Source organism: Haemaphysalis longicornis, unplaced genomic scaffold, assembly GCF_048455015.1.
Source record: "Haemaphysalis longicornis isolate Haplotype H1 unplaced genomic scaffold, Haemaphysalis longicornis Haplotype H1 scaffold_3, whole genome shotgun sequence".
NCBI lineage: Eukaryota > Metazoa > Arthropoda > Arachnida > Ixodida > Ixodidae > Haemaphysalis > Haemaphysalis longicornis.
In genome coordinates this window covers 3,565,067-3,591,895 of record NW_027526335.1, presented here as the reverse complement: position 1 = coordinate 3,591,895, position 26,829 = coordinate 3,565,067, and the positions used below count along the sequence as shown (strand labels likewise).

Here is a 26,829-nt window from a genome sequence, read left to right as displayed (position 1 = left end):
CAAATTGCGCTGGGAAAGTTTGGTTGCAGAACTAAAGAGAAACGCATGGCTAAGGAACGTGACTTAAAGGTTGGCTACAAAATCTTGGAAACCGTAAGCGATTACGTCTATCTAGGGTAAGCAATGAATGATGATCCCAATCATGAAAATGAAATTACTCGCACAATAAGCATGGGATGGGCTTCTCTTGGTATGAGTTCTGATATCCTGTATAATAAGCTTCCTAGGTCACTTCAAAAGGTTGTACATAACCAATGCTTCCTTCCAGTGTTGACATATGGGGAAGATACTTAGGGCCTCAATAAGAAACTTGAAAGGAAACTTAGATCAGCCCAATGGGATATTGAAAGATAAAAAAAAAACAGTTCTACTGAATCTGGATGCTATCGAACTGCGGAGAAGCGATTCCCCAGAGGGGCTGTGGTGCCCTCTCTTTACTATTTTCAGTATAATCGTGGGGTTGATACCGAAAGTAGTCAATAGAGGGCGCTGCAGCCCTTAAATGGTCTATGAAAAGACTCTGAACGGAGTTTTTATTATTTTGGGATAATATTTGAGTTCATTCATAGTGTGTTTTTTTCCTTTGTATTATTGCATACTTCTTACGGCCTCGAAACGGCAGCTTCGGTGGCCAAGGCGCAGCGCAAACATCACCCCCAGCAGTTTGAAAATGAGTAAAGTCCTTGTCATTGGGCTCCACTCGCTATGGAGGGCGACAGTCGATGTTATTGAAAGTGTGGAACCTCCCCGGCCGGCGTGGAGGCATTGTGTGCAGAAGGCACAATGGGTAGTGGCTGCCTTTCACGGGGCTGGTTCAGACTTTGAGCTACGCGGTGCACTGGCGAGGGCTCACGAGCTCTTATGGAGTTCAAGGTAAAACAGCATAGGAGTAGGGACCCGATTTGAGGGCTGGTGGCGGGAAACACTCGAGCCGACTTCCACTCAGCAACGACCTTTCTCAAAAGCTCCATTTCCCTTCCTTTGCCTTTATCCTGTTCACTTCGAACTTTACACAAATGGCACCGCCACCCTGTCGTCAATCTTTCTAGAATCAGTTTCACCAACGCACTGCGGCTTTGTGAGCATTACTCCTCGACTGGTTTACACTTCCCTGGTAAAACACGCTGGCCCTTTGCTCGCATGATACCCGAACGCGTGTTCTTTTTCTGTATACGTAAAACTATGTTCTGTTGTACTCTGGAACCACTGCAATCACTCGATACGGCTCCGTATCTATATTCGTAAATAAAGTTAGTGTTACAAAAAGAAACTGCCTATGTGGTGCAATGGGGTAGACATCAGGTTAGACACCAGATTGATGGGGTAGGCATCCGGAACTCCGTCCAGCGTGGATAGAGTTCGCGAGCAGTTTTATTCTGCTTTCCTCCTGGAGTGAACAGGGCATCGGATACCGCGCCCGTTGCGGGCAAAATCAAACCACGCCGATAGGAATAGAGAAGCTGTTCAACTCCCGAAGTACTCCCCACAATTCCTAGAGTGAATAGAAGCGTGAGGTAGGATCTTTTAGCAAGATAGATTCACCAGGCAGAAATTCAGCGTAAACACGGTGCTCACATCGCTTGCCGCAATACAGCGCGCAAACATTACTTGATCATGGCTCAGCGAGAAAAAGGCAGACAGAATACGGCGCACGACAGAAACTTAGGGCCACAGCCGACGTTACCTTTCCATACGCGTTCGTAGAGTGGCTCGCTATTCCAGTTAATTTTAATCGAGAATCGTTTCCGTCACGCGTACCCAACATAGGATTGTGCACGCCTAGAAAAGTAGCGGCCGAATTTAGAAAACTACTCTTCATGGAGATCGAAGATGGAAGATGCTGCAGGTGCGCGTGTGGCGGGGTTCATAACAAGGCTATACAGCAGCCGTTCTCGGCCGGCGCTCTCGAGCTGTTTCACCCCCGGCCGCTGGACAGGCGTCTGCGATTGCGCTTCCAACGCACGCAATGCGTGCCTTTCCCACGGCTGCCATTAGCGAGGGAAAGCGCCCAGGACGGGCGGCGTGTGATAAAGGGGGAGTATTTTTGGACTGATTATTTTTTCTTCCCCCTCACTTTTCGCTCAATTTTTGTTTCATTTCATCGTCCTTCTTCTGGCGCTTTCCGGTGCCTTCGTTTCATACTAAGGAGCACGCGTAGAGAGTGTTGATTCACTGCGCGAGAGAGCTACTTCTGCGACCGCAGGAACCAAGCCAACATGAAAAAGAGGTGCGGTCAACGCTCTCTAAGCTTTGAATCTGAGTTTAAACAACTCACGCTGCGCTTGAAAAAAAGACAGCACCCCCCCCCCCCCCCCCCCTTCCTTCCGACTGTGCTGCGTCCACTGACCCAGTTACGTTTATTTGCAGTGGGAAGCCCCTGAACTGCCTGTAAATTGTGCCCGTCTGCCAGCACTTGCATTTTGGTTTCACCACGACCGTTCGTTGAAATCAAATCTGTGTGATGGTTCCCTGGCTAGAAGCTTTTCATCTAGCTAGTGTCGAACACCATTTCCGCTTAGAAAAATGCGAACTAAACTCCAATTTCCGCCGGTTTTATTAGATTGTTTCGTACTAGTATGAATCGATGAAACACTTATCGCTCACTGGGTTCATTGATCGAAAGTAATTTCTTGGTTATGATCCACAAGGGATACTGTAGAATAGCCAGAAAATATACTAATCCTACGAACCTAGAAACAAGCAACGTCATTCTTGCTTCTTTGGATTTCACTTGCGGGGACCTGCCTTTGTCAATGCGCATGTTTAGCTCCTCTTAGGTGCTGTGCCGCTCACCTTTTCTATAAGCTGCTGATAGTCTTTCCCCCTTTAAAACTAGTCGCGCCCATGACATTTAGCGGACGTTTGAGCGAGGGCGGCATTCCAAAACTGGAAGTTTAGTCGAGGCAACTGTCTCACCAAGAATAAAGGACGCTTCAGCACTCCTTGATGGCGTAACATTGGCTAAAAGTGGTAACTGAACAAGTACTTATTTCAGATTCTTTATTATTACAGTGATGACAAAGTTCAGGATACAAGTGTCGAGGGTAGAATTGAAAGGTACTGCTTCAAGCATCCCTGTTTATAATGGTTGTATAACGCGCCGGGCCAGCGAGCGAGTTGAATGCCGCCAAGAAGTCAGTGCGGCTACGTCGACGGTCTACATCTTATAGAATTAAAAGATTCCCAATAAGGGCCACTCGGTACACCTTGCAGGACAAAGACAGCTCTTGACGGAATGTGTGACGGAGGCCACGACAAAGGGACCCAAGATTGTCTGGTCGTAATCTGCTCCTTGGACCCGTTAGCTGCTCTTTTCTGCCTTCAAGATTACATAAAGGCCCGGGCCCATTCATTAAATACCAAATGTGCAGGCATTCAAAAACGTTTCGAGATAAAAACACGAATTACATGTTCGTTCTAAAACAACTTTAAAAAGCTTACTGGAAGCAAGCTTCTTAAGATATACTAATTCATCACCCATGTACATATCTTGTAAAAGTGGCATGTTCGCCAGCGACTGCTTGCAACATAAGGCCGTCGTAAAATTATCTAATAGAATCAGCCGCCAAAATGAGCCTAACTGGGGCCAACAGGCGTCCTAAGCATCAATTCGCAGTGCACTTATTACACGTACAAAATAAAAAAAAGAAAGCCACGAATGCCATCGCAGCTGCCAACGAAGCACCAATGTTTTCCGAACCCTCATTGTAGAAAAACTGTGGCGTGTGCCAGTCTGCTTGGTGACGTATTTCGCGCCGTAAGCGCAACGAAAGCGACGAAAGAGACGCAAACAAGGTGTTGCACAATAGAAACCGCTCGAAGTGATTCACGCCAAAAGACAAAGAAATGAAATCCAAGAAAGGACGCAGATACGATGTAGCAGTAAACAGGTTGTTAAGAAGTATCGCCAGACTTCCGACTTTAAAGCACTTCAGTAGAATTCGGTTCCCCGAGATATTTTTCGGAGAGGAGAGGGGGAGAGTGGCTGCGGACAACAATGGACGCACGCGGACAACAACGGACGCACGCGGACAACAACGGACGCACGCAGGAAGGACAGGGCCGGCGACAAGAGATGCTCTGGGCGTCGCATCTAAAAGGCCGAGCATCTGCTCCTTTCGTTGCATATGTCGACGAAAGACGATAGCCTTTGTCGCCATTTGCCAAGTAAATGCCTCCCTTTGCTTTCTCGCTCACCTCTCGTGCTGTTCCTCTTCTGTCGCGCCCCTCCCATGGTAAACACAGCAAAGGTTTGCTCAAGGAGATTTGAATTTACCGCGTTCTACTTCTACAGGCTCGGTTCCTCGATGGCAGCGCTGCAGTACGGCGGAGATGCGCGTGAATCGAGGCGCCCTACTCCAACGTTTATAGAAAAACGTTGCCCTACAGCACGCGCGTTCGAAGCGGAACGTGGATCCTATCTAGTGGAAGCTTTCGTTGCGCTGCCGTGTGATTTCTGAGCGCGGGCAAAAGCAGGCGACGGTTTTCTGCAGTTGATGTAGTATATCATTTGCTATCGCAAAAACCAAGCATCCATGAATTCTTTAATGAACCAACACTGCAAATATCAGTTATGTATTAATGTTCTGCCTTATGTTTGCGTACTGTCTTGTTCTTGTTCAACAATGCTGACAAGTATGAACATTGACACCAGAATTATACGTGTAGATTTGTCTGTGAATTTATAAGACTATTGCGCAGATGTTGTTGAACTTTTGCCGGGTGGGTGAATCGAGTCACAGACAGACAGACAGACAGACAGATCAAAATTTCTGGGTTTAAGTAGCTCAAGAAAGACTATCGTCTTTAAAAATAAAGGCCAGATTTTCCCTTTTCTGCGTTACCTTGGCTGTCTACGCACGATGCATTAGGTACGAGGTTGGCTTCAAGTTTCGGTGCTGCCATATGCTGAACTAAGAAGCTCGCGCCCCACAGATAAATGACCTCGTCCCAGCTCTCTTCCTCCGGAAACAAATGGTCTTCTTTCGACGCTTAGTAGTGGGGAAAATAATGAACCCGAATATAGCGGACTAGGGACACGCGAAAACGCTAGGAAGTATAGCAGAAGAGGTGGGATTCACAATAAATTTCGTTACACCGCAGAAAATACCGCCACGCAACGCAGGATATCCGCAAGCAGCTGCTTTACGAATTCCGCCTCTGAAAATTTCTCTGCGGGCGTTATTTGAAACGGGTTATTTCACGTGGCCGACTGGTCATTCGAGCCACGTCACCCTTAACTTCACGGACAGGGCATTATTCCGAATACCTGATACCATACCTCGGCAATGTTGACGCGGCTCACTCACACTCACTCACAAATTTGTTTTCGAATCACCACTCGCTCAAACTTAGACTCATTGCTGAGCACCACATCTGTGCTCAATCAAAATCAAACTCACAGTGAGCGCAAAACTCAGCACTCACTCGGACTGAAAACTAGAAATGTACCCAGAACTCAAAACGTTCTCAAACTGAAAGTGGACTCAAACTCAAAATGCACTCAAAACTCTCAATCTGCTCAAAACTCAAAATGGATTCAAAACCCAAAATGGAATCAAAACTCAAAATGTACTCAGAACTGAAAAGGTGCTCAAACTCAAAATTGACTTAAAACTAAAAATGTACTCAAAACTCAAAATGAACTCAGAACTCAAAATGGGATCGAAACTCAAATAGACCTCACAACTCAAAACGAACTGAAAACTCAAAATGAATTCCGAACTCAAATGAACTCAGAACTCCCTCGTGCTCATAATTTACTCGGGCTCATATGGACAAAGAATTCATTAGCATTCAGAGTCTTAAAATTTACGCGTGGTAAAAATATTACGGGTGCAAATTCGTGATCTGAAACTCTTGAATTCGGTACGACATGATACCGTAACACCTGTGAGGTCAGAAACAATTTTCGCTGCAGATTTAATACAGCTATACCTGCTGGCCATGATGATTAGCGCTGCTTGCAAGCAATTGTACGCATATATTGGATACCAAACTCTTGATACAGGCTCCGTGTTCGTGTTCATGACAGAGGCGGTCCAGACTCGATGGTGTGCTGGGGCCCTGGGGAGAAACAGACAACACTGGGCGAGGGGACGTGCACTCACTGCTCAGTTCATTTACATCGAAGCTGTTTAGGGTTACCGTCCTGTGCATTCTTGCTCTGCAATATGAAAAAAAAACGCCTTGTGTCAAAGCGAACTGTCACCGCGAATCTCTGAAGTGCTCGGCGTTCATGGATGCTTTTGCTTTTCAATGCGTAGCATTCTTTGCCGGCCAGGACCGTGTAACGCCCTGTATTTCAACAAAAATGCAGTTATCGCGAAAGTTCAACCTGTTCTCGTTATAAAGGCGTAAATGCAGATAATTGATCAAAGAAAATTGAAAAGAAATAAAAATCACAAATATAGAAAAAAAATTACGAAAGTGGTGAACCGTGTAACATGGGAGCCATGGATAGTCACAGATTGTGTTAAATAATTCAAAGTGATTGGCTGCTAGGGCATGTGGGGTATCAAATTGAAGGTCTCGAGGAGGGACAAACAAGAAATTCTTCGTGGTCATAATCATGACTTAGTTATGGTGAGTCATAATAAGGGTCGGAATTCATAATGATGACCCTTAGGCGTGTGGGGTCTCAAATCAGAGGTTTCGATAAGTTCCGGAAATAACGTTGTACAAATAGGAAATACATTCCTGTCGTAATCATGACATAGTCATGGTGAGTCATACAATGGTATAAAATTCATTGGTATGCCGCTAGGGTGTGTGGAGTATCGAATATAAGATCTCGGTGAGGGGATTCACGTGGGACCAAAAAAATGCTACGTGGTTATAATCGTGACACAGTCATGAGTCATCGATTGTGTTAAAATCAAAGTGATGCCGCCACGGGGTATGGGGTATCAAAATGAATGTCTTTATGCGGGGAATCACTTGGGAGAAATAAAAGATGCTTCCTCGTTATCCTCATGGGATAGCCATGGTAAGTCATAAATTAGGTTAAAATTCAAAGAAATGCCGCCAGGGCGTGTGGGGTCTCAAACTAAAGGTTTCGATTAAGAAAAACATGTGGGGAAGATAAAAAGGGCATCCCGCTGATCAGTACTAGCTAGGGGTAGATGAACTGCGCAAATTCATCGCAGATGCTAGAATGGTAGCATAAAAGGAATTGTGGTGTCAAAGGGACGGGTTTAAGGGAGCAAATATAAACCAGGCAATGAACGCATCGTAAGATGACTACTATGTGCAGTCACTTCATAAGTAAATATTCTGAGTTGTGTGGTAAGGTCATCAGGCCTGGCTGTACAATTATTGGTTTCCGTGTCGGGATTCCCGTGCAGCTAAAGCAAACACATGCTACTTAGTAATGGCGAGTTCAGTTTTGAAGGATGGCAATATTGTAAGTGCGAAGCTCCGAATCGTGGAAATTCTTTTATTTCACTTTAACATTATCCCAATCATCAAACACTTAGAGGAACACTTCGTCTTCTTCTGGACTGATCATCATCATCGTTGGTTCCTGGACTGATGTTCGGAGACGTTTGGGTCGTACAATAAACGCCCTACTTCACCAAATGCCCAAGGCCCGTACAATATTCAAAAACCCTCATCTGCTGCGTCACAGGGATCAATCGCGCTTGCGGCATTTGACCAGACCATCTTTAAAACGTGGCTTGGTCGACACCCTGCGGTTCGCAATGTCCAAAACAACACTGTCCAAAACAACCAAAACAACGCTGGTGAACAGCCAGAGGGGCAAGATGGGGATGGAGATCGGGGAAACTTTTATTAAATGTCGGGAAGGGTTACCATCCGCAGTCGCCCACTTCTCATTGTACCGCGCTTGTATAACTTGTATAGACCAGAATTTTGCCGGGTCGGCTATTTTCTAGCCATCAAGGCGCCACCTGGCGGGCATTTCTTGGGGACTGCGGGGCGAACAGACGACGTCGCAGTCCCACGCCGTTGCTCCGTGCCACGCGTGGATATCAGACGTCCAGGTGGCATCGAAAATCGATATCATTTATTCGGTACGTCAGCAGCGAAAAGTTCAACAGTGCTTTAAAGGAGCCATGAAGAGAAAATGCAAGTTGGTTTTATTCGAAAGATTTCGTGTTTTATAGTGCCCCCAGCGCTTGTCCGGATACAAACGGTTCTTTATTCACTGAGAAATTAAACAATTTAGGTTAAAATTTTGATTTTCCCGCTCAATCGTGCGTTTTCGTGGTCCCAAATGACATCACAGGAACCGACCGCTCTGCAGCCTAGAGTACCTTCATTCACGCATCCGCCGTACAGGGTAGAGACACGTATACGCTGGCGCCGCCATTTTCGGTTGCTCGCTCGCCGCCGAAGCAAGTCATTGTGTCAAAACCGCGCTAAAATTATCGCCGCAAGGCGGTTTACTGATGAAGTTTGAATCATATTGTCTGTTTCGCGTTGCTAGGTCTCGTGGGAAACGAAAAGAATAACGCGTTGAGCCCGTTGGCCCAATTGCGGCGGCACGGGACCGTTCAAATGTTGTATCCACCCTGTACAGCGGTGTTGGTTTGTTCCCGCGTTTTTTTTACGTTCCGTAACCTAGATGGCGCCACCATACCGTGGCAAGCGTTTGGTTTGTTTTTGCCCGCATTTAAACCTGGCTTGTTTTTGTTCTGGGAGAAAATATTCGTTCCCTGAAACAGTGCTCGCTCGACAAATGGGGTCACGTAAGACACCGTTGCTTGCGTCAATCGGCCAGTGTCGTCTGAGACAACCCCAAGCCCCGTAGTGCTGTGCAGCTAAACCAAGCATGCTGTGCGCAGTACGAACAGCAGAACGCATCAGTACTTCTATGTTTACATGTGCTTTCGTAACTTCCACTGTTTGTTCCATCATTCTTATTGCTTTGTAAAGAATGTGCCCTTAATTTAAGCGCAAATCGCTCGTTCGTCTAGTTTGTAAGCTCTACCTAATTTGCGTCTGCTTCTGCCAGCCTCCGCCAATCGCAGAGCTTAGCTCATGTGACATCATAGGTTCTGTTGCGGGAAATGAGCTGGTGGGTCGCATGACCATTCCCGTTTTTCCTAATTATGTAGCTTATTTGAGCGAAGTTTACGTTAAAAGTGGTGTCAGTATGATTCTAACGAGACAATCTTTTGAATGAACCAAACTTGTGTTTTCTCTTCATGGCTCCTTTAAAGAGAACGTTCAAAGCGACCGAGAGCTGTCCGATGTCAGATGTGCCCATAAATTCCGTTCCCAACCAGCTAAGGCATCGGCCACTGTTCTGCCAGAGCGCCCAGCCCTATTTCGCTGCACGGGGCGACGCGCCGACAGCGGGGCCGATTCCCGCCATGCCCGAACCGCCCGCGGCAGACATGACCAAATTTGAAGGCGCCCCAGAGTCGCCTCTCCTTTTCTATTCGCAACGCCTGGGCCGAATTACGCTTTGGACGAAAGACCCGCTGCAGACACGCCACTGCGTGCTGCTGAGGTGGCGCTGCTGATTTGGCGACGGCGTCGCCTCTCCTTTCCCCATGGTGGTGGCTCGGCTGACGCAACCACTTCGCCTCCATTCATCTGATTCAAACTTCGGCCAGCGAGAGTCCTGATTGGAGCGATTCAAACTTCTCGCGGCTGCAATGGACTCCCGGGGGTGTAACCCACCCGGAAGCACAGGCTGAAGGGTTACTAGATTGGGCTATTAGTACCCAAATTGGGCTACGCTTTGTTTGAGTTGGCGTTGACATTTTTCTTTTGGCTGTGTGGCTATTTTGTAGGCGCCCAGTGTGCGATGGATATTCTTGTCTATACTTTGTTTTTTCTTGTATCAATCAGCTATAGGGGTAACCTGTACTAAATATTACCGTTTTCTGAACGATATTCTCAGTTGAGAATTGCGCATCGTTTTGGGTCTCCGTATTTTGTGTCAGTTCCCTTCCTCCACAATTTCACACGATTGTATTCTGTGTCAGTTCCCTTCCTCCCCAATGTCACACAATGAGCAACGAAACAGTTTAGCAATGCACGTGCTAATGTGTGTTGCAGTGCCTCCAGTTTGCGCCAATAAAAAACTGGCTGCAATATAGAGGACGCCTGCATCACTCACGGAGCATCCCCATGCAGGCGCAAATTGTGCGCGAGACACATGTACGACTGGTGCACGCGATTCGCATGCGACTGATCGTTATGATTGATCATTAGGACCTGCTTGGCGTCGTTCGCTAGTCGGAGGAGGCTCACGACGTGCGACTGGCAAGCCAGATGCAGTCGTGTCATCGTTGCACGATGACACGACTGCACGATGACACGACGACACGAGGACACGAGCCCGCTGAGCCCCAACCGCCCGCAACCGGCTTGCGTTGCTCGGGTTGGATCGGGTGTTGGGAACTTTAGGCTTAGCATCCTGGCGGATATTTGATCGCCGCTATCTGTGCAACTGCGAATGACAATCCGTAAAACAACTTTTCACCACACTATCAACCACTTTCTCGCATGCGGAACTTTATTTCAGCTATAACTGCCGTTTGAGCGATCGGTGACCCAGACATCTGCGTAGCCTGTTTCGATGCTTCCGCGCAGGTATCGCCATCTCTCGGCCGCTCGGTGCACCGCGCGCCGCGGCGACCGGTCAGCGTAGGCTTGCATCGCGGCAGATATCTGATCGCCGCTTTTAAAATAAGACCTGACAACAATCCCTAGCACAATTTTTCACCATACTAACCCCTACTTTCTCGCATGTGGAACTTCTTTGTAGCGATCAGATTCATTCAGAAGAGCAGCGACAAGCGGTTGCTACCGTGGTCTGCACCGGTTCGAGCCGCTGAGTGTGCCTAACTGGCAGGCACGGCCGGCGTGTGCGCGGACTGTTTCCGAAGGCAGAAAACGCTTCACGATTGCCTGCTTTATCCATTTCTTGCGAACGACGCGCGGAATCTATAAATACAGCTCACCGATCGTCGTAGGTGACCATGGAACAAAAACAGTGGGCGGAGCGACGCCGACGACGCATCGCGTGCGTGCATCGGGCCATGTGTCTCAAATTCACGCGTACGACTAGTCGTGGCGACAGTTGTAACGATCAGTCGCATGCGATTCGCATGCACCAATCGTCCATGTGTCTCGCGCTTTAAGGTTGATCTGCCGTCTGTTAGTTCTTTCTGCCAGAACTACGTAAAATGTTTAAATGGCTCAGCGCATCGAATATTCACAAGCTGTGGCATAAAATCACAACGTTAAAAGGACAGGAAGTGCGCAGCTTTGCACACAACAGACGGTGTTGTGTTTCTTCTCCATTTTCGATACGGGTATCTGTTTGAAGTAGAACGTTTGGAAGGAATAGATATTTAAACAACCTCACCCTTGTTTTTAGACTTTTGTACGGCTATTGTACTTTATATTTATGAGGCGATCTCATCCGCAATGCATGATCAAGCCAGCCATTCATAGGCGTGACTGTCGCCTTATGAAGTGCAATATATATCAGCCCAATAGTTCCTAAGCTCTTTCATGGGAACGCAGGCTTGTTGACGGATGTCGAGTGCTGCAATGTGTCGACACAACCACGCTTTCAAGATGGCGGGCCAACAATTACAGAGCGCAATTATATGTATGGGGCACTGAAGAAGACGATTTTACTTGACTGGTCATTGTTCAGTGCCATGATTTTCGATGGTGTCATCCGATCCACCTTCCTCATCCGATGATTTCATACGATCCACCATAGGCATCACTTTAAATTTTAACCCAATCTAAGACTAGCCATGAATATATCACGATGATAAGGAAGACGCATTTCTTTAGGTATGCGACGTGATTTTCCTCATCGAGACCTCTAACTTCATACCCAACAAGCCCTAGTGGCGTCACTTTGAATTTTCACTCATTCCATGACTCACAACGACTATCTCATAACTATAACCAGAAAGCATTTTTATACTTGTCCCACGTGATTTCCCTCAACGAGACATTTAAGTTGATGCCCCACACACCATAGAAGGATCATTTGGAATTTTAATCAAATCTGACTAACCATGACTGTAAGCAGGACGCATTGTTTATATGCCCCCCGTGATTCCCCTAATTGAAACCTTCAATTTTGTACCCCAAATGCTTTAGCGGGCTCAACTTGAACTTTAACCACTCTATGACTCACCATGACTATTTTATAATTATAGCGACGAAGCCTTTTTTATTTTTCCCACGTGATTCCCCTTATCAAGACCGTAAATTTCATACCCTATACGCTTTAGCGGGGTCACTTCGAATTTTATTCGAATATAAGAGTCGCCATGACAATCTCATGACTATAACCAGCAAGCATTTTTTATTTGTCCCACGTGATTCCCCTCATCGAGACCATTCATTTGATACCCAACGCAGGATAGTGGCATCAATTTGAATGTTAACCCAAACAAATGACTAACCATGACTATCTCATGATATAGCGATACCGCATTTTAGATGCGAAGCATCTCATGCTTGTTGTTGTCTGCCGTCCGCACTCTGCTGCGCATGCGCGTCTCTTCAGCCCCGTCAGCGTTTGGGCTGATTTCAGCGCAGTCCACTATAAAAAGAAATAGTTAGGCGGCCCCCGGTTTCGATCCCACGACTCTCTGGCCGCAATGGGAGGTACGCGGCACTCTTCCCACTGCGCTACAAACCGAGACGGGAGCATGTGCTACGAACGCGCCTTATGTCCTTCACTCATTCAAACTACGTCAAGAAGCTAGTGATACAACGAAGGCACGCGTAGCTGAACGTCACCGGAAACGACAATCTGGAAACTTTAGAGGAGGATGTTGAATTTCTCGTGGGAAAGCTGTGGCGGGAAGCGCCACGCGCCTTGCAGCTCAACCAGAGAAGAGGACTAAGATGGCGGGCAGCGGGGTACCAGCGTGAGCACGCAATAAATAAAGACGAGAACCAGGAAGTGTTCGATCAGGTAAAGCGGGTGTCGGTCTCTTCGCCGTCTCTACATTTATCTACATTTCTCTATATTTCTCCGTCTCTACATGGGGGTTCATACTACGCTCGTATTTGTGCTCCGGTAAATGAAACAACATAACAGCAACACAATGGAACCTACACGTGACCCCCACTGGAAGATGGTGTAATTTTTGTCCCATGCGATTTCTCTCATCGCAATTTTAAATTTGATGCCCCGCCCACCCTAGTGGTGTCATCAGAATTTTAACCGTATTTACGACCCACTATGACTGTCACAATAATAATCAGGAAGCATTTTTTGCATTTGTCCCCCGTGATTCCCCTAATCGAGACCTTTAATTTTATACGCCACGCGCCCTAGCGTTATAAATTTGAATTTACCCAATCTATGACTAACAATGACAAGGTCATGATATAGCCATAACGCATTTTTGTTCCACGTGATTCCCCCACGCCCTCGCGGTATCATTTTGAATTTTAACTCAATCTACGACTTATTATGATTGCCTGATGACTATACACAGGAAGCATTTTTTTTAATTTACGTCACGTGATTCCCTTAATCGGGACCTTTAACTTAATATCTTACACGCCTTAGCGACATCAGTTTGAATTGTCCCCCTATCTATCTCATGATGCGGTCATATTCCATCTAGACGGGCGTCACACAGTCAATTCAGTTGACAACTCATTTTAAACAGCGGATGGAACAGCCGCCGCCTTCTTTTCCCTCCAGCGCTAACCTCTTCCTTTTGGACCCTAGCATATCACACCGTTAACAGAGCAGGCAAACGACCACCAAGCAAGCGTCGCCTTGTGCTTTCCCATCACCCTCTCCCACCTTCTTAGAGGATCCATCAAGATAAAAAGGTGAGATAACCCTTTTTTATAACCTCACCAGTCGATTATCGGTCACACGCCCAGCCGTTAAATGAAACACCGCCCACCTCCCCACCACACGATTATGCGCATCCCGAATGCTGCCGTATCAGCACGTAACCTGAATTGCGGGCCAAAAGCGACACATGAAACTTAACAGCCAGCCATAGTTGCCTCCTCGGCTACTCATATGTACTCAAACTCAAAATGTACTCTAACTCAAAATGTACTCAAAACTCAAAATGTACTCAGAACTCAAAATGTAATCTAACACATGTGCTCAAACTGAAAATGTACTCAAAACTCAAAATGTGCTCAAACTTAAAATGTGCTCAAACTCAATATGTACTCAAAGCTCAAAATGTACTCAGAACTCAAAATGTACGCAAAACCGAAAATGTACTGCGAACTCAACGTGTACTCAAACTCAAAAACTCAAAATGAGCTCAAACTCAAAATGTACTCAAAGCTCGAAATGTTCTCAGAACTCAAAGTGTACTAAGAACTCAAAATGTACGCAAAACCCAAAAATGTACTCCGAACTCAACATGTACTCAAACTCAAAATGTACTCAGAACTCAAAATGTACTCCGAACTCAAAATGTACTCAGAATTCAAAATGATGATTGATTGATTGATTGATTGATTGATTGATTGATTGATTGATTGATTGATTGATTGATTGATTGATTGATTGATTGATTGATTGATTGATTGATTGATTGATTGATTGATTGATTGTACGGTTTAAGGCGCCGACGCAACGCAGGTGATGAGGCGCGCCGTAGTGGAGGGCTCCGGATTAATTTTGACCACATGGGTATCTTTAACGTGCGCCGAAATATCGCACGCACGGGCGTTTTTGCTTTTCGCCTCCATCAGAAAAGCGGCCGCCACAGCCGGGAATCGAACCCGCGACATCGTGCTCAGCAGCGCAACGCCTTAGCCACTGAGTCACCGCGGCGGGTAGAACTCAAAAAGTACTCAAAACTCAAAATTTACTCCGAGTTCAACATGTACTCAAACTCAAAGTGTACTGAAAACTCAAAATGTACTCCGAACTCCAAATGTACTCCGCACTCAAAATGAACTCAAACTCAAAATGTACTCGGAACTCGAAATGTACTCAAACTCAAAATGTACTCAGAACTCAAAATGTACTCAAACTCAAAATGTACTCAGAACTCGAAATGTACCCAAACTCAAAATGTACTCAAACTAAAATTGTACTCAGAGCTCAAAATGCACTCAAACTCAAAATGTACTAAGAACTTACAATTGACACAAACTCAAAATACACTCAAAACTCAAAATGTACTCAGAGCTCAAAATTCACTCAAACTCAGTTGACTCAGAGCTCACTCGGTCTCAAGCGTACTCAAACTCACTCGAGCTCAAACTCAGCACGTCACACTAGCCTCGCGCTCACTCAAACTCACGCGTGAGTTCGAGTCCAAATGAGTCTGAGTGAGTGGACCCATGAGCGAGTCCGCCGACCTCTGCTAGATACATCGAACGTCACCGTTGCCCACCAGACGACGCCAACTTTTATACCGCGACCCCACCTTTGTGAAAGTTTTCATCCGTCTGCTTCAACACTAAGCGTCAAATATCTACCGATTCATACCCTCTGCAGTGCATTCAGGTGGCAGAGGTCAAGTAGCCATCCATAAAGGCATATAAAGGGCATCTAGAGCATAGGTAATCCAGTACCTTCTGAGCAATTTCCCGAACCCCCCCCCCCCCCTTTCTCATGTTTTGTAGCTCCTTAGACCCCAGTGAAATTTAGCTGTTTTCTGTGAGTTAAAATGAACATCATAACATAATTGCGGTCCGACTTAGGAGCATAAAAGACCCCTTCATTTAATGAATGGTATGCGTTGTACGGATACAGTAACAGTTTGGTGTTACGAAGTGCTCTTCTGAATTTATATGGCTTTACGCTGCCACACGTACGGAGATCCTTTTTTTTTCTGTAGAAAAATTCTTGAATTTTTTAGCTCCAAAGTCAGATTTTTAAAGTAAACGTTGCGGTATTTTTTTCTTTTACTTGTTAGATTTTCTGTCGCGCAGTTAGACTGTTGTCATTGTTTCTCCACGACTTGGAGCTAATCTTGTTTCGAGCACCGAAAACCGCTAACGAAAGTTTTTTTTTTTTAATTTCCCCTTTAACAGGCAACAAATACGATGTATAGAGTAGACGAATGTCATCTTTAGGAATGCCATCAGCGCCACGGTAGTGTGCTGTAAGCCGAGTACTTGGCCCTGCGTCGACGCTTTATTCCCCTATCAAAAGTGCCTTCAAAACATGCCTTATGTGACGTGACACGCTTCATACGTCATAGCACATAAACAGTAACCTGGTACATATCGGAGAATTTCGGCGGAAGAGAACGCACAGCCCTCTATCATCATTTCAGAGAATCAAGCGTGAGTCCATTTCTCTGCAATCGTGCCTTCATGCTGTTCGCATTCCCACTGCCCGCAGAAAAGAAAAAGCCACTGGAAAAGGTGACAGAGCACCAGCCGCGCCTGGGGGCTTTCGCAAACCAGCAATCAGACCCGAAATGAATTGTCGCCGGCGTAGAATGCGTCCCTGACCTGGATGGAGTTTGCTAGAGACCTCAAATACGCGGCTGCTCTCTGGACCACCAGTTCCGGCCCGCGGTGTCACGTACCCCCGCGTGCTTCTGCGTCGGCTATTCACGTTAAAATAGACAATGCAACCGAAGTTGAAACTCCGGGGCACCGTTCCCACGCTTGAGCGCTCATAAACACCGGCGCGAACCTGGATGTCATGACTAATACTAATTGCTGGGGAGTTCTTCCGTAACGAAACGAAAGTGAATAAATATGTGATGGCGATTGGTGCTTGAGCCCATAAAAGCGTTCGACGTACGTAAGTATTGCTCATTAAACGTCGACATCAGGGCGTGTGAGGAATGTGCTAGCGTTGTATAATGTTCAATCTATTCCACGCGTCCCCTCATAGCCGGTTTTATTGCGCGAAAAGGAAAATCCAATACAACTTTTCTTTCCGGAGGAGAAGGAGGTAAAACGTTTATTGAGACAAATAATTAAAAAAACGGTGGGTGGCCTCTGGAGCAACAGAAAAAAATGCACGAACTGTTACAAGGCGACGGGTGCAACTATCTGTGAGTGAAAGTTGGAAGCCGACGGTAAGAACGTAAAAAAGCACCTTCATTATTTTTGTGAAATTGGTCTCTTAAGGAACGCATTGAAAAGGCACGACTCCCCGGAAACGTAACGTACTAAGCAAACTTGTCATAGTCCGCTACTTGCGGTACATACGGTGCATACGGTGCAAAAAAGTGTGCTGTAAGCCGAGTACTCGGCCCTGCATCGACGCTTTATTCCCCTGTCAAAAGTGCCTTCAAAACCTGCCTTGTGTGACGTGACACTCTTCATGCGTCATAGCATATAAATGGTAACCTGGTACATATCGGAGAATTTCGGAGAATTTATCAAAAGTGTTAGCGTGTTGTGCGCTTTTCTCTCCGTTTTTTTTTTTTCGCCGGTGGATTAAGAAGCGGATTACTTGAAAAAAATTGGGCCACGTACATGCACAGCGCACGAACTGCGCAGCACAAAGACTACGTGGTCGAGGATGCAAGAACAGGTAGTCCCACCACTGACGGAGAACACACACTCACGACCCGTCACTGATAGGAGAGAACAAATGCCAGGTTAGATACAGCATTCCTCCTTTCAGACCTAACTTTTTCCACGCACGCAAACTCAACATCAGCACTGATCCGCGTATCTCAGCTGATTCGCAGACAAGCCGAATCTCTTTCCATGAACGAAAGTGAATAAAGGATGGAGCTGGGGCTCGATGAATCATCCACCACAATTCTTCTCCTTGTCTCTTCTTTTCTTGTTCTGTCATGTCTTCTTCCCACTTGGATATTCCAGTCTGTGAAGCCAGGTGTTCCGTGCGCTGTCACATTTGCATTTGAACTTTCTGCTCCAGTTTGTTATCCCATCTTCTCCTAGCGTAGCTGCACTCCAAATTCTTCCTGCCTCCTTCTTTCTTCTCTCTCTCTATCTCTCTTCTTCAGTTTGCAGAACGAAATCGGAATTTTCTTTTTGGGTGCTCAGTTGTGTTTTGTAGTTTTTTTGACGACAGTTTTTTTCCTCCTGCGAGGTCTCGGCGGCTCAGCGCGCGCAAATTGAACAAAAGTGACGAGCCCGTAAAGCACTTTCAGACGCCTTAATCTAGCTGCATTATGAATGACCAAGGTATGCGGGAATAGTCTGCTTTCTGGCCGCTTCTCGAGAACGCGTCACTCCCCCTTCCTACTCACGCGCTCATAGCGGACGAGAGTGTGCTTGTAGGTCAAAGGTCAGTAACTTACGAAATGAATCGCTCAAACTAATTCGGCTCCGCACGACGCTTTCGTCGCAGCAGTTATTGATGCCTTGTATTTTCAATTGACTCTGAACAGTTGAGACCTTTTATGGTAGACCTTTCTAGTGCTTGCACACGTATTTATTTATTTGTTTGTTTGTTTGTTCGTTTTTTGTTTATTTGTTTGTTTGTTCGCCGTATGATAAAACATTCCATAATGCACCTCTGTGGCATGCGCTGCTCAGTGGGTGTGGTACACAGTGCAAAGTTTGAGAGTACGCGAACAGGCTTCAGAGCGCAGATGTTTCTCATTGTTGGCCTGCCTAGTGCTTCCACACTCGCATGAAAAGGTAAATTTGAAGTGTAAGTTTGATAGCAGTATATTGTCGTTTTATAAAGCGCACAAGCTTGCAGCAAAACCAGTGAGGATATACACAATGTTACATTAGCCTTCGATGTTGAAACGGTTAGGGCACTGCTGAATGCTTTCAGATGTTTCGGCTGACATGCTGCTTGAGGAAAAGGCGATATAAGGGCTTACAGCTGTTTAACAGCACGGCTACTTCGAGAGGCGCAACTAAAGTAACTCCAACATTTTCGGGATTTTACTCGCAATTCCGGTTTATTGCAAAACGCCTTGCTTAAATCTGACACCATGTACATCAACCACATAAATCATTATTTCAGATTTCGGCACCGTACCCGCCTGTTTGAGGAGCTCGATAGTTCCAAAGGCTATCGACCCCAACCGAACTCTAGTGGCCCTTCATGTTATATATTCGTGATTGTATGGTGTACGAAACATTTTTAGACATTTCAGCGAAAGCCTGGTCTTAGCGTATTTCCTGTCAGGAGTAGGTATTTCCCACTTTTCCTTCAATATCAACTATTAAGAAAATGCAGACTTAAATGTGCAGCGTTAAAATAAAAACATCATGTGAAAATGCAATACTCTGGCTGCCTTCAGGGATAGCAGCTCTTCTTCCCACACCTATCACGTTAAGAGCACAGAACAATTGATGGGCTGAACCATTTGTGTGGTGACGGATTACCAAGCGGCGCTTTTCCGGTTTAACTGGATTGCACCCATTCGCCAAACATAACTCGATTGACCGTGGCGCAGTCCAAAGTAGTGAACGAAACTGCTGCGTCTTCCCGGCCGCCGGTGCCCACGTGTTGGCGCAGGGAGCGGCTGTGTCGCGTTCAACGCCACATTATCTCCCCCCCCCCCCTCCGCCGCGCATCCGCTGCTAATGCGACGCACCCTCTACTCTGTCTGCGGCCCCAACAATGCAGCCGACCCATCAGCAGCTCCGGAAAATATGTAAAGAATTTCAGCGACAAAAACGAGAGAGTTTGCTGTTTGTTATGGTATTCATCCATGTCAGTGACTCCAGCAAGCGCTTTCTCGGACGAAGATGTACTGAGCATGGTGTTCCCGAACCATTCTACGTCCCCGTAGCCCTGCTTCGGCATCGTTTTAGGACTGGCAAACGTCGTCTCAGGCCTCAAAAGAAGGTCTTCTGTTTACAGCTCTCGAGACGACGTTTCTCGAAATTATGGCTTTTACAGCCTGCTGAACAGCGACGAGATGTTGCCGGGGATTAGGCCCACCCACCGTCGAGACATAATCCTTCGCTGCGCACTCGCCAAATGATGCCCCGCGGGCCGGATCATCGGCCCGTTCGGTCCTCGGTTGCCGGACGGTATCCGCGATGTACGGCTCCTGGCTACCTCGGAATGCGTCCCATCGGTTCGGTAGACGCTGTGAATTTTTATTCTTTGCGCCGGAGGAGTTCAAGGGAACAGTCGACGTCAACGATCTTTTAAGATCTGTCTTAGATATTGCCGCTTTGTATCGGCTGTGCGATTTCTTTAGCTAGCCTCGTTTTTTCTTTCAATCGTGAATGCAAGTGCGCCTTAAGAAGCCAAGCTGAACTAGTTTATCTAAGCAGAAAATTTTCGCGTTTATTATTCGGCTTTTTTGGAAGGGTAGGGGGGGGGGGGAGACACTTAAAAATACCACGAGTCGCAGAATTTCTACCGAGTGTCTGTTTAGATCACAGCCACCAATGCTTCTTTCTTTACCTTAATCGCGCTGCCCTTGGATTAAGTGTACGTTACATGCAAGTATGTGGAAAGAAACGGAGGAAATAATGGAAGCAGTGTAGTTCCAGTCACTACGCATTCTGGTTAGGTTTCTCGCTCATGTTTTTAACATTGCCACCCAGAAACGTGCGGCCCGCCATAGTGCTCAGTGGGAACCACGTAGAGAATCTCCCAAGCGTAGTGGCGAGAACATGCATCTTTTATTTTGACACAGAATGTAATTTATGCAGTCTCAAGCGAACATTTTGTCATTCGGTACGCACGTACGTCCTGTCATTCTTGTCCACATCGATCGTTGTCATCATTATGGCTCGTTCACATCTAACCGGGGTATGACTCACTTATCTAACCGATGGACCGCTAACGCAAAAAGTGTTGCGAGGAGAAAGATCGTAATCGCACAAATTTCGATGTACGATGTACAGTGTCAGATCCGTACAGATCTACCTTATGTTTTTAACAAAAGGGGGCAAAATGCAGGGCATTCGCTGCCGGAATTCCTCTAGTTATGCTTGCGCCACATCTGCGCACAGCGTCGTATTTGTAGGTTACCTTCTCACAATGCCCTTGTTACAGTGCCTTTTGTCAGTACGGGTGTGAGAGGAACTGCGTGTTTCAGACGTTGCGCTGTATAGTATAGTAGTCTTACGGTCTAAGTTCTAAGTAGTTCAAAGTATTTCTAAGTAGTTGTAAGTAGTTCTAGTAGGTTAATAGAGACCAGAAGGGCGGCACACCATGATATGTCGTCTAACAAAATGAGGAGTAAAATAATGGTCGCTCTTCTAAAAAGAGGAGGAGAGCAATCACGCGTCATTTGCCAATCACGAAGTTCACGAGCAGATTGACAAATAGTGCGATTAGCGGGGCATCACTCACCGTCGTATTCGGTGTTCTTCGGTTCCCTTTGAAAGTGTAGGCAATTTTCAATTTGGCGCGAATTATGTACACCCTAATAGTTCACCTGTGCACTGCTTTTTTTCTTACTTTAAAAAATCATAAGAGTTCATAGTTTTTGCGAGCGGGCCAGCAAGAGCATGACTCACAAGCCATGCCTGCCTGCTGGCGTATAATCACTCTAGTGTCATCATTTCTCCAAGACTTTTAACATAAAGTGACTTGTCACATTCCTCTAGGAAGTATCAGTCAGCGCAGGCTGAATAAAATTCGAGACATAACATTTTATGGCAACGCAACACTCTCCAAATGAATAGCCCGTGAGAGACGAGCCTGCGAGGCAAGTGACGGGCTCCAGAGGCCACCGCAACGCTCAACGCGACGGGCCACCCCACCGTGTCGAGAAGGTTCCAATAGGCTGCCAAAGGTGGAGGTCACTCTGGTTGAATTACGCAGCAAGCTGCTGTTTTCTATACTTACTTCTTTGCTTTGGTTGTTGCTTTTGCATAAAGTAATTATATAAGAAAAAGCTAGCATCGGTCAGTAACTTCCTTTCGAGAATGGAGTAGAAAAAGAAATGAAGATAACTTTGCCTGTTCGCAATACTCAACGAGAGGAACTTGGTAGGGGTCTAGAAACATCACTTATCGGTGCCATCTGCATCAATGGTCTCCATTTTTTGTAACGGCAAGGAAGCCCTGTATAGCAGAGCCATTGCTAAGTATGTGGCTGTCTACGACTATACAATTTCCAGTCGGCCGTTGTTAAAGCTTCAAAAGTAGCGCGAACGAATTCTATGCAGCCTAATGGGATGAGCGGATTCCTTACTCGATAGACATTTCACACGCCGCATTTCTGAACATGCGGAGAAAGTAAGCCGTCCGAACGTCCGAAGCCAGTGTATTACATAAAATAACGTGGCCGTAGGGATATGACACGCAGTTTTAATTAACATGGCACTGATATTCTCTGTTTTAAACATATATTTTGCCTTAATTTTACACAAAGCGTCTTTTCTCCAAGACTTTTAACATAAAGTGACTGTTTAATCATTAACCAATGGTGGTACTTCGGAGCTTTAGTTACCAGTATTAACCATATATACCCTCGGGTACACCACATGTATGCTCAATACCGCTTCAGCCGTTTCGCATGCAGACGGACCATGATTCGAATCCCGGTGCAGCACAATTACCACCGGATAAAAAAATCCGCGTGTTGATGGAATTGCAAAATGAGGCTTGGCGTGCGGCCTGATCCCGGCGACCATTGCCGGTAACGCACTAACAGAGCAGGATTGGCCACCCTGGTGTGGTAATTGCCACAACCTCCCATGAATACACCAATCCCTCGGCCCTCAACTCCAGTGGCTGCGAAGCAACTGCCCACGGTGGAGGTCAGACCTGTGACGCAGCAGTGGGTGCTAAGAATCCCTGGATACGGACAGGCCGCCATTGGAATCTGAACCTGTAAACGTTTAACACGAGAACTTTATCTAGCCAGGCGAGTCTAGAGGTGTTGTTCGAGGAATTAGATGGCTTTAAAAGGGATGTACTGGGGATTATCGAGGTTAGGAGGAAAGGCGAAGCCTTTACAGTGCTGAAAAATGGACACGTCCTATGTTACCGTGGTCTAGTGGACAGAAGAGAACTTGGAGTGGGATTTCTACTCGATAAAAGCATAGCTGGACAATAGACGAATACTATAGCATCAACGAAAGGGTAGCCGGTCTTGTAATTAGGCATAATAAGAGGTACAAATTCAAGGTGGTACAGGACTACGCACCCACATCCAGCCACGATGACCAGGTAAAGGAACGCTTTTATAAAGATGTGGAATCGGCAATGGCTAAAGTAAAACACAGTATACCGTAGTTATGGGGGACTTCAATGCTAAAGTAAGCAAGAATCAGGCTGCAGACAAGGCAGTTGGGAACTATGGTCTGGGCTGTAGAAGTAGCAGGGGGGACCTACTAGTTGAGTTTGCAGGACGGAATAACCTGTGCATAATGAATACATTCTTCTGTAAACGGGAGATGGATGTGGAGGAGCCCGAATGGAATGAGGAGCATAAATATGCGATAACCCCGGCGTCGTGCACGATGTTGAAGCGCTTGGAAGGGTGAGGTGTAGTGACCACCTTATGATAAGATATCGAATTAGGCTAGATTTCAGGAGGAACCGTAACAAGCTAGTACGAAAGAAGCTGATAAATGAGCTAACAGTAAGACAGAAAGTTCAATAATTCAAGATCGCTCTGAAAACCTGATATTAAGCTTTAACCGAGGAAGCAGAGGTTACGACGCAGGAAGCCAGCGACAATCTTACACGCATGATCCCGTATGGTGCACTTGAAGTTGCAGGTACAATTGCTAGGCAGGATGCTGGTTAACTTTCCCAGGAGACGAAACATTTAATTATGAAACGGCAAAGCATGACAATATCCACCCAGATGACAGAATAGAACCACGGGGCTTTCGAAGTTAATCAATAACCGTAAGACAGCTTACATACGGAAGTATAATACGCAGAAAATTGAGCATGCTCTGAAGAATGGAGGGACCCTAAAAGCAGTGAAGAGGCGTCTAGGCATTAGGTAAAAATCAGATGTATGCATTTAAAGACAAGCAAGGCGATGCCATCACAAATAGGGATAATATAATTATAGTAGCCGAGGAGTTCTATAGAGATCTGTACAGAGCCACGGCATCTAGTACTTACGAGGCTGTAGTTCAGAGGAGATAGACATCCCAACAATAACGACAGAAGTAAAAGAGCCTTTGAAAGACAAGCAAGGTGGCAAACACCTGGTGAGGATCAGATAACGGCGGACCTCTTGAAGGATGGCGGGCGAATCGTACTAGAAAAACCGGCAAACCTGTGTACGGTATGCCTAATGACCCCGAGTGTACCGGAATCTTGGGAAAATGCGAACATTATTCTAATCCATAAGAAAGGTGACATGAAGGACTAGAAAACTTACAACCGACCAGCCTACTGTTGGCCTCTACAAGGTACTTACCAAGGTAATCGCTAACAGGATTTCTGACACCTTAGATTTCAGTCAACCTAATGAACAAGCAGGGTTCCGTAAAAGCTATTAACAATGCACCATATTCACACGATCAATCAGGTGATAGAGAAATGCGAAGAGTATATACTCAACCCCCATATATAGCCTTCATAGATTATGAGAAAGCATTTGATTCTGTCGAAACCTCAGCACTAATTAAGGGATCGCGGTATCAGGGTGTAGACGACCATTACGTAAGATTACTAGAGGATATTTACAATGGATACACAGCTACCATCGTCACGCAAAGAGACACAATCTCTCCTATGTTATTCACAGCATTTTTACAAGAGGTATTCAGAACATTGGATTGGGAACAGGTGGGAGTAAAGGTTAATGGAGAATACCTCAGTAACCTCAGATTTGCTGATGACGTTGCCTTGCTAAGTAACTCGGGGGACGAATTGCAAAGCATGCTTTCCGCACTGGACCAACAGAGTAGAACCATGGACCTGAAAATTAATATGCAGAAAACCAATGTAATGATCAATAACCTCGGGACAGCACAGCGGTTTGAGATAGGTGGCGAGGCAGTGGAAGTGGTAAGCGAATATATCTACTTAGGCCAAGTTATGACCCCGGATCCCAACCATTAGGCAGAGATAATTCTAAGGATAAGAATGGGGTGAAGTGCATTCGGCAGGCATTCTCAGATAATGAATGGCAGCCTACAATTGTCCCTTAAGAAGAAAGTGTATGACAGCTGCATCTTGCCGGTACTCACCTACGGGGCAGAAACTTGGAGGCTCACTAAGAGGGTTCAACGTAAATTGAGTACGACTCAGCGCGCAATGGCATGGAAGATGATAGATGTAACATTAAGGGACAAGAAGAGAGCGGAGTGGGCCAGGGAACAAACGCGTGTTAAGGACATATTAGTAGAAATTAAGAAGAAGAAATGGACGTGGGCAAGGCATGTAATGCGAAGGCAAGATAACCGTTGGTCATTAAGGGTAGCAGAGGGGATTATAGAGGAGGCAAGCGCGGCAGAGGGCGGCAGAAAGTTAGATGGGCAGGTGAGACCAAGAAGTTTGCGGGGATAAATTGGTCGCAGTTAGCACAGGAGCGGGATAATTGGGGATCTATGGGAGAAGCCTTTGCCCTGAAGTGGTCGTAGATAGGCTGTTGATGATGATGACGACAATGATGCTGATACTCAATACGCCCATATTAGTATCCAATATACAGCCGCATGATTTAGGGAACAGTCTAAGGTGAAGGACATTTTAGTTCAACTTAAGCGAAGGAAATGGGCACTGGCGGGTCACGTAATGCGTACAAGGGACAAAAGGTAAACCATCCGTTTGACAGAGTGGCTGCTAATAGAGGGTAAAAGCAATAGGGGTCGGCCGAGCACTCCATGGAGAAATGAGCTTGGAAAATTTTTGGGGAAAGCATAGATTCAGCTAACGCTCGATAGGCGTGGCTGGAGATTTCTGAGAGAGGCTTTCGTCCCGCAGTGAACACAACCAGGCCTATGATGATATTTTCGGAGGCACGATTGTTGCTCAGGACCTTTTTGCAGCTGTATGTTCTTTACTCATCCCTAATCGTAAAGCAAAGCCAGAAAAACAACTTCGAAGCATTATAGTTAAAGGTAGCTGGAGTTCAGTACAATATACTTCGCCTATGAAAGCGTGCTTTGAAATGGTCACGTCCGGAAGTTTGCACCACAAAGTTAAACAGAAAAAATAATGAACGGTATTTCATATCTCTACACCCTACAGCTATACGCTTGTTCCTTTCTATGTGTCTTGCTGGAACATCAAGTTGAAATAATGAGGGTAACCATTAACGCGCATCCGTAGACATTTTAGTAATTTTACACCCTGTGTGTGTGAGTTTCAGTATTTCGGCATGATGGCAGGTGTCGGATGTGTGTAACGCAGCACTGCCGCACTTTTTTCCTGCAGGCAGGCCGAAGGCAGTCGCGCTGCTCGAGGCGTCATGGCCAACACCAGCACCCTGCTGGATAACCTGCTCTCGGAGAAGAACTACAACCGCCAATTTAGACCAGGATTTGGAGGTTGGTGTCAAGAACAAAAGGACTAAAAAAGCTCGATTGTCTGCCACTAAGGCTTCTTGTTAAACATAGCCCAATTACGCTGAAGTTGTAAACGCTGTAAGACTTTCCTTGCCTATAACTTCGGCTTAAATGTCTCGATATGTGCCTCTTGTTTGGGCGCGAAATTCGAACGCACGGATATATATATATATATGCCTTCCCCACTCGTTTTTTGCACATGATGCACAGAGGTGAGAATGGTCAGGCGGTTCTTTATAGTTTAATTTACAATAAATTATGTGGCTCAATCTGTGCAGCTCGCGATATACGAGTTCACTTGAACACGGACTACCTTCCAAGAGGGTTTTGTGGGTTTCGAAGTCTGCAGCCAGCTTTAACTCTCAACCTTGGTGCTCCATTCATGGTATTTGTATGTTCTATAGACTTTCCGTTTTACGTAAGGTAATGACTAATGGGGGGTGCAACTGATGTGCGCCGATTTGTTTTCAAAATCACCATTTTCCAGCAACTACAGGGTGAACAAAGTTGTTGGGCCAGG

The 26,829-nt window shown here is 46.0% G+C and overlaps 1 protein-coding gene across 3 annotated transcripts in view; it reads left to right on the top strand.

The window, feature by feature from the left end:
- The window catches only part of LOC144173874 (gamma-aminobutyric acid receptor subunit alpha-6-like), an 86,674-nt gene that overhangs the window by 7,920 nt on the left and 51,925 nt on the right, over window positions 1-26,829 (top strand). For all 3 annotated transcript variants that reach the window (XM_077702168.1, XM_077702167.1, XM_077702169.1), the window contains exon 2: window positions 26,179-26,291. In XM_077702168.1, coding sequence (XP_077558294.1) covers window positions 26,179-26,291 — 113 coding nt within the window. The remainder of the gene's footprint in view (window positions 1-26,178; window positions 26,292-26,829) is intronic.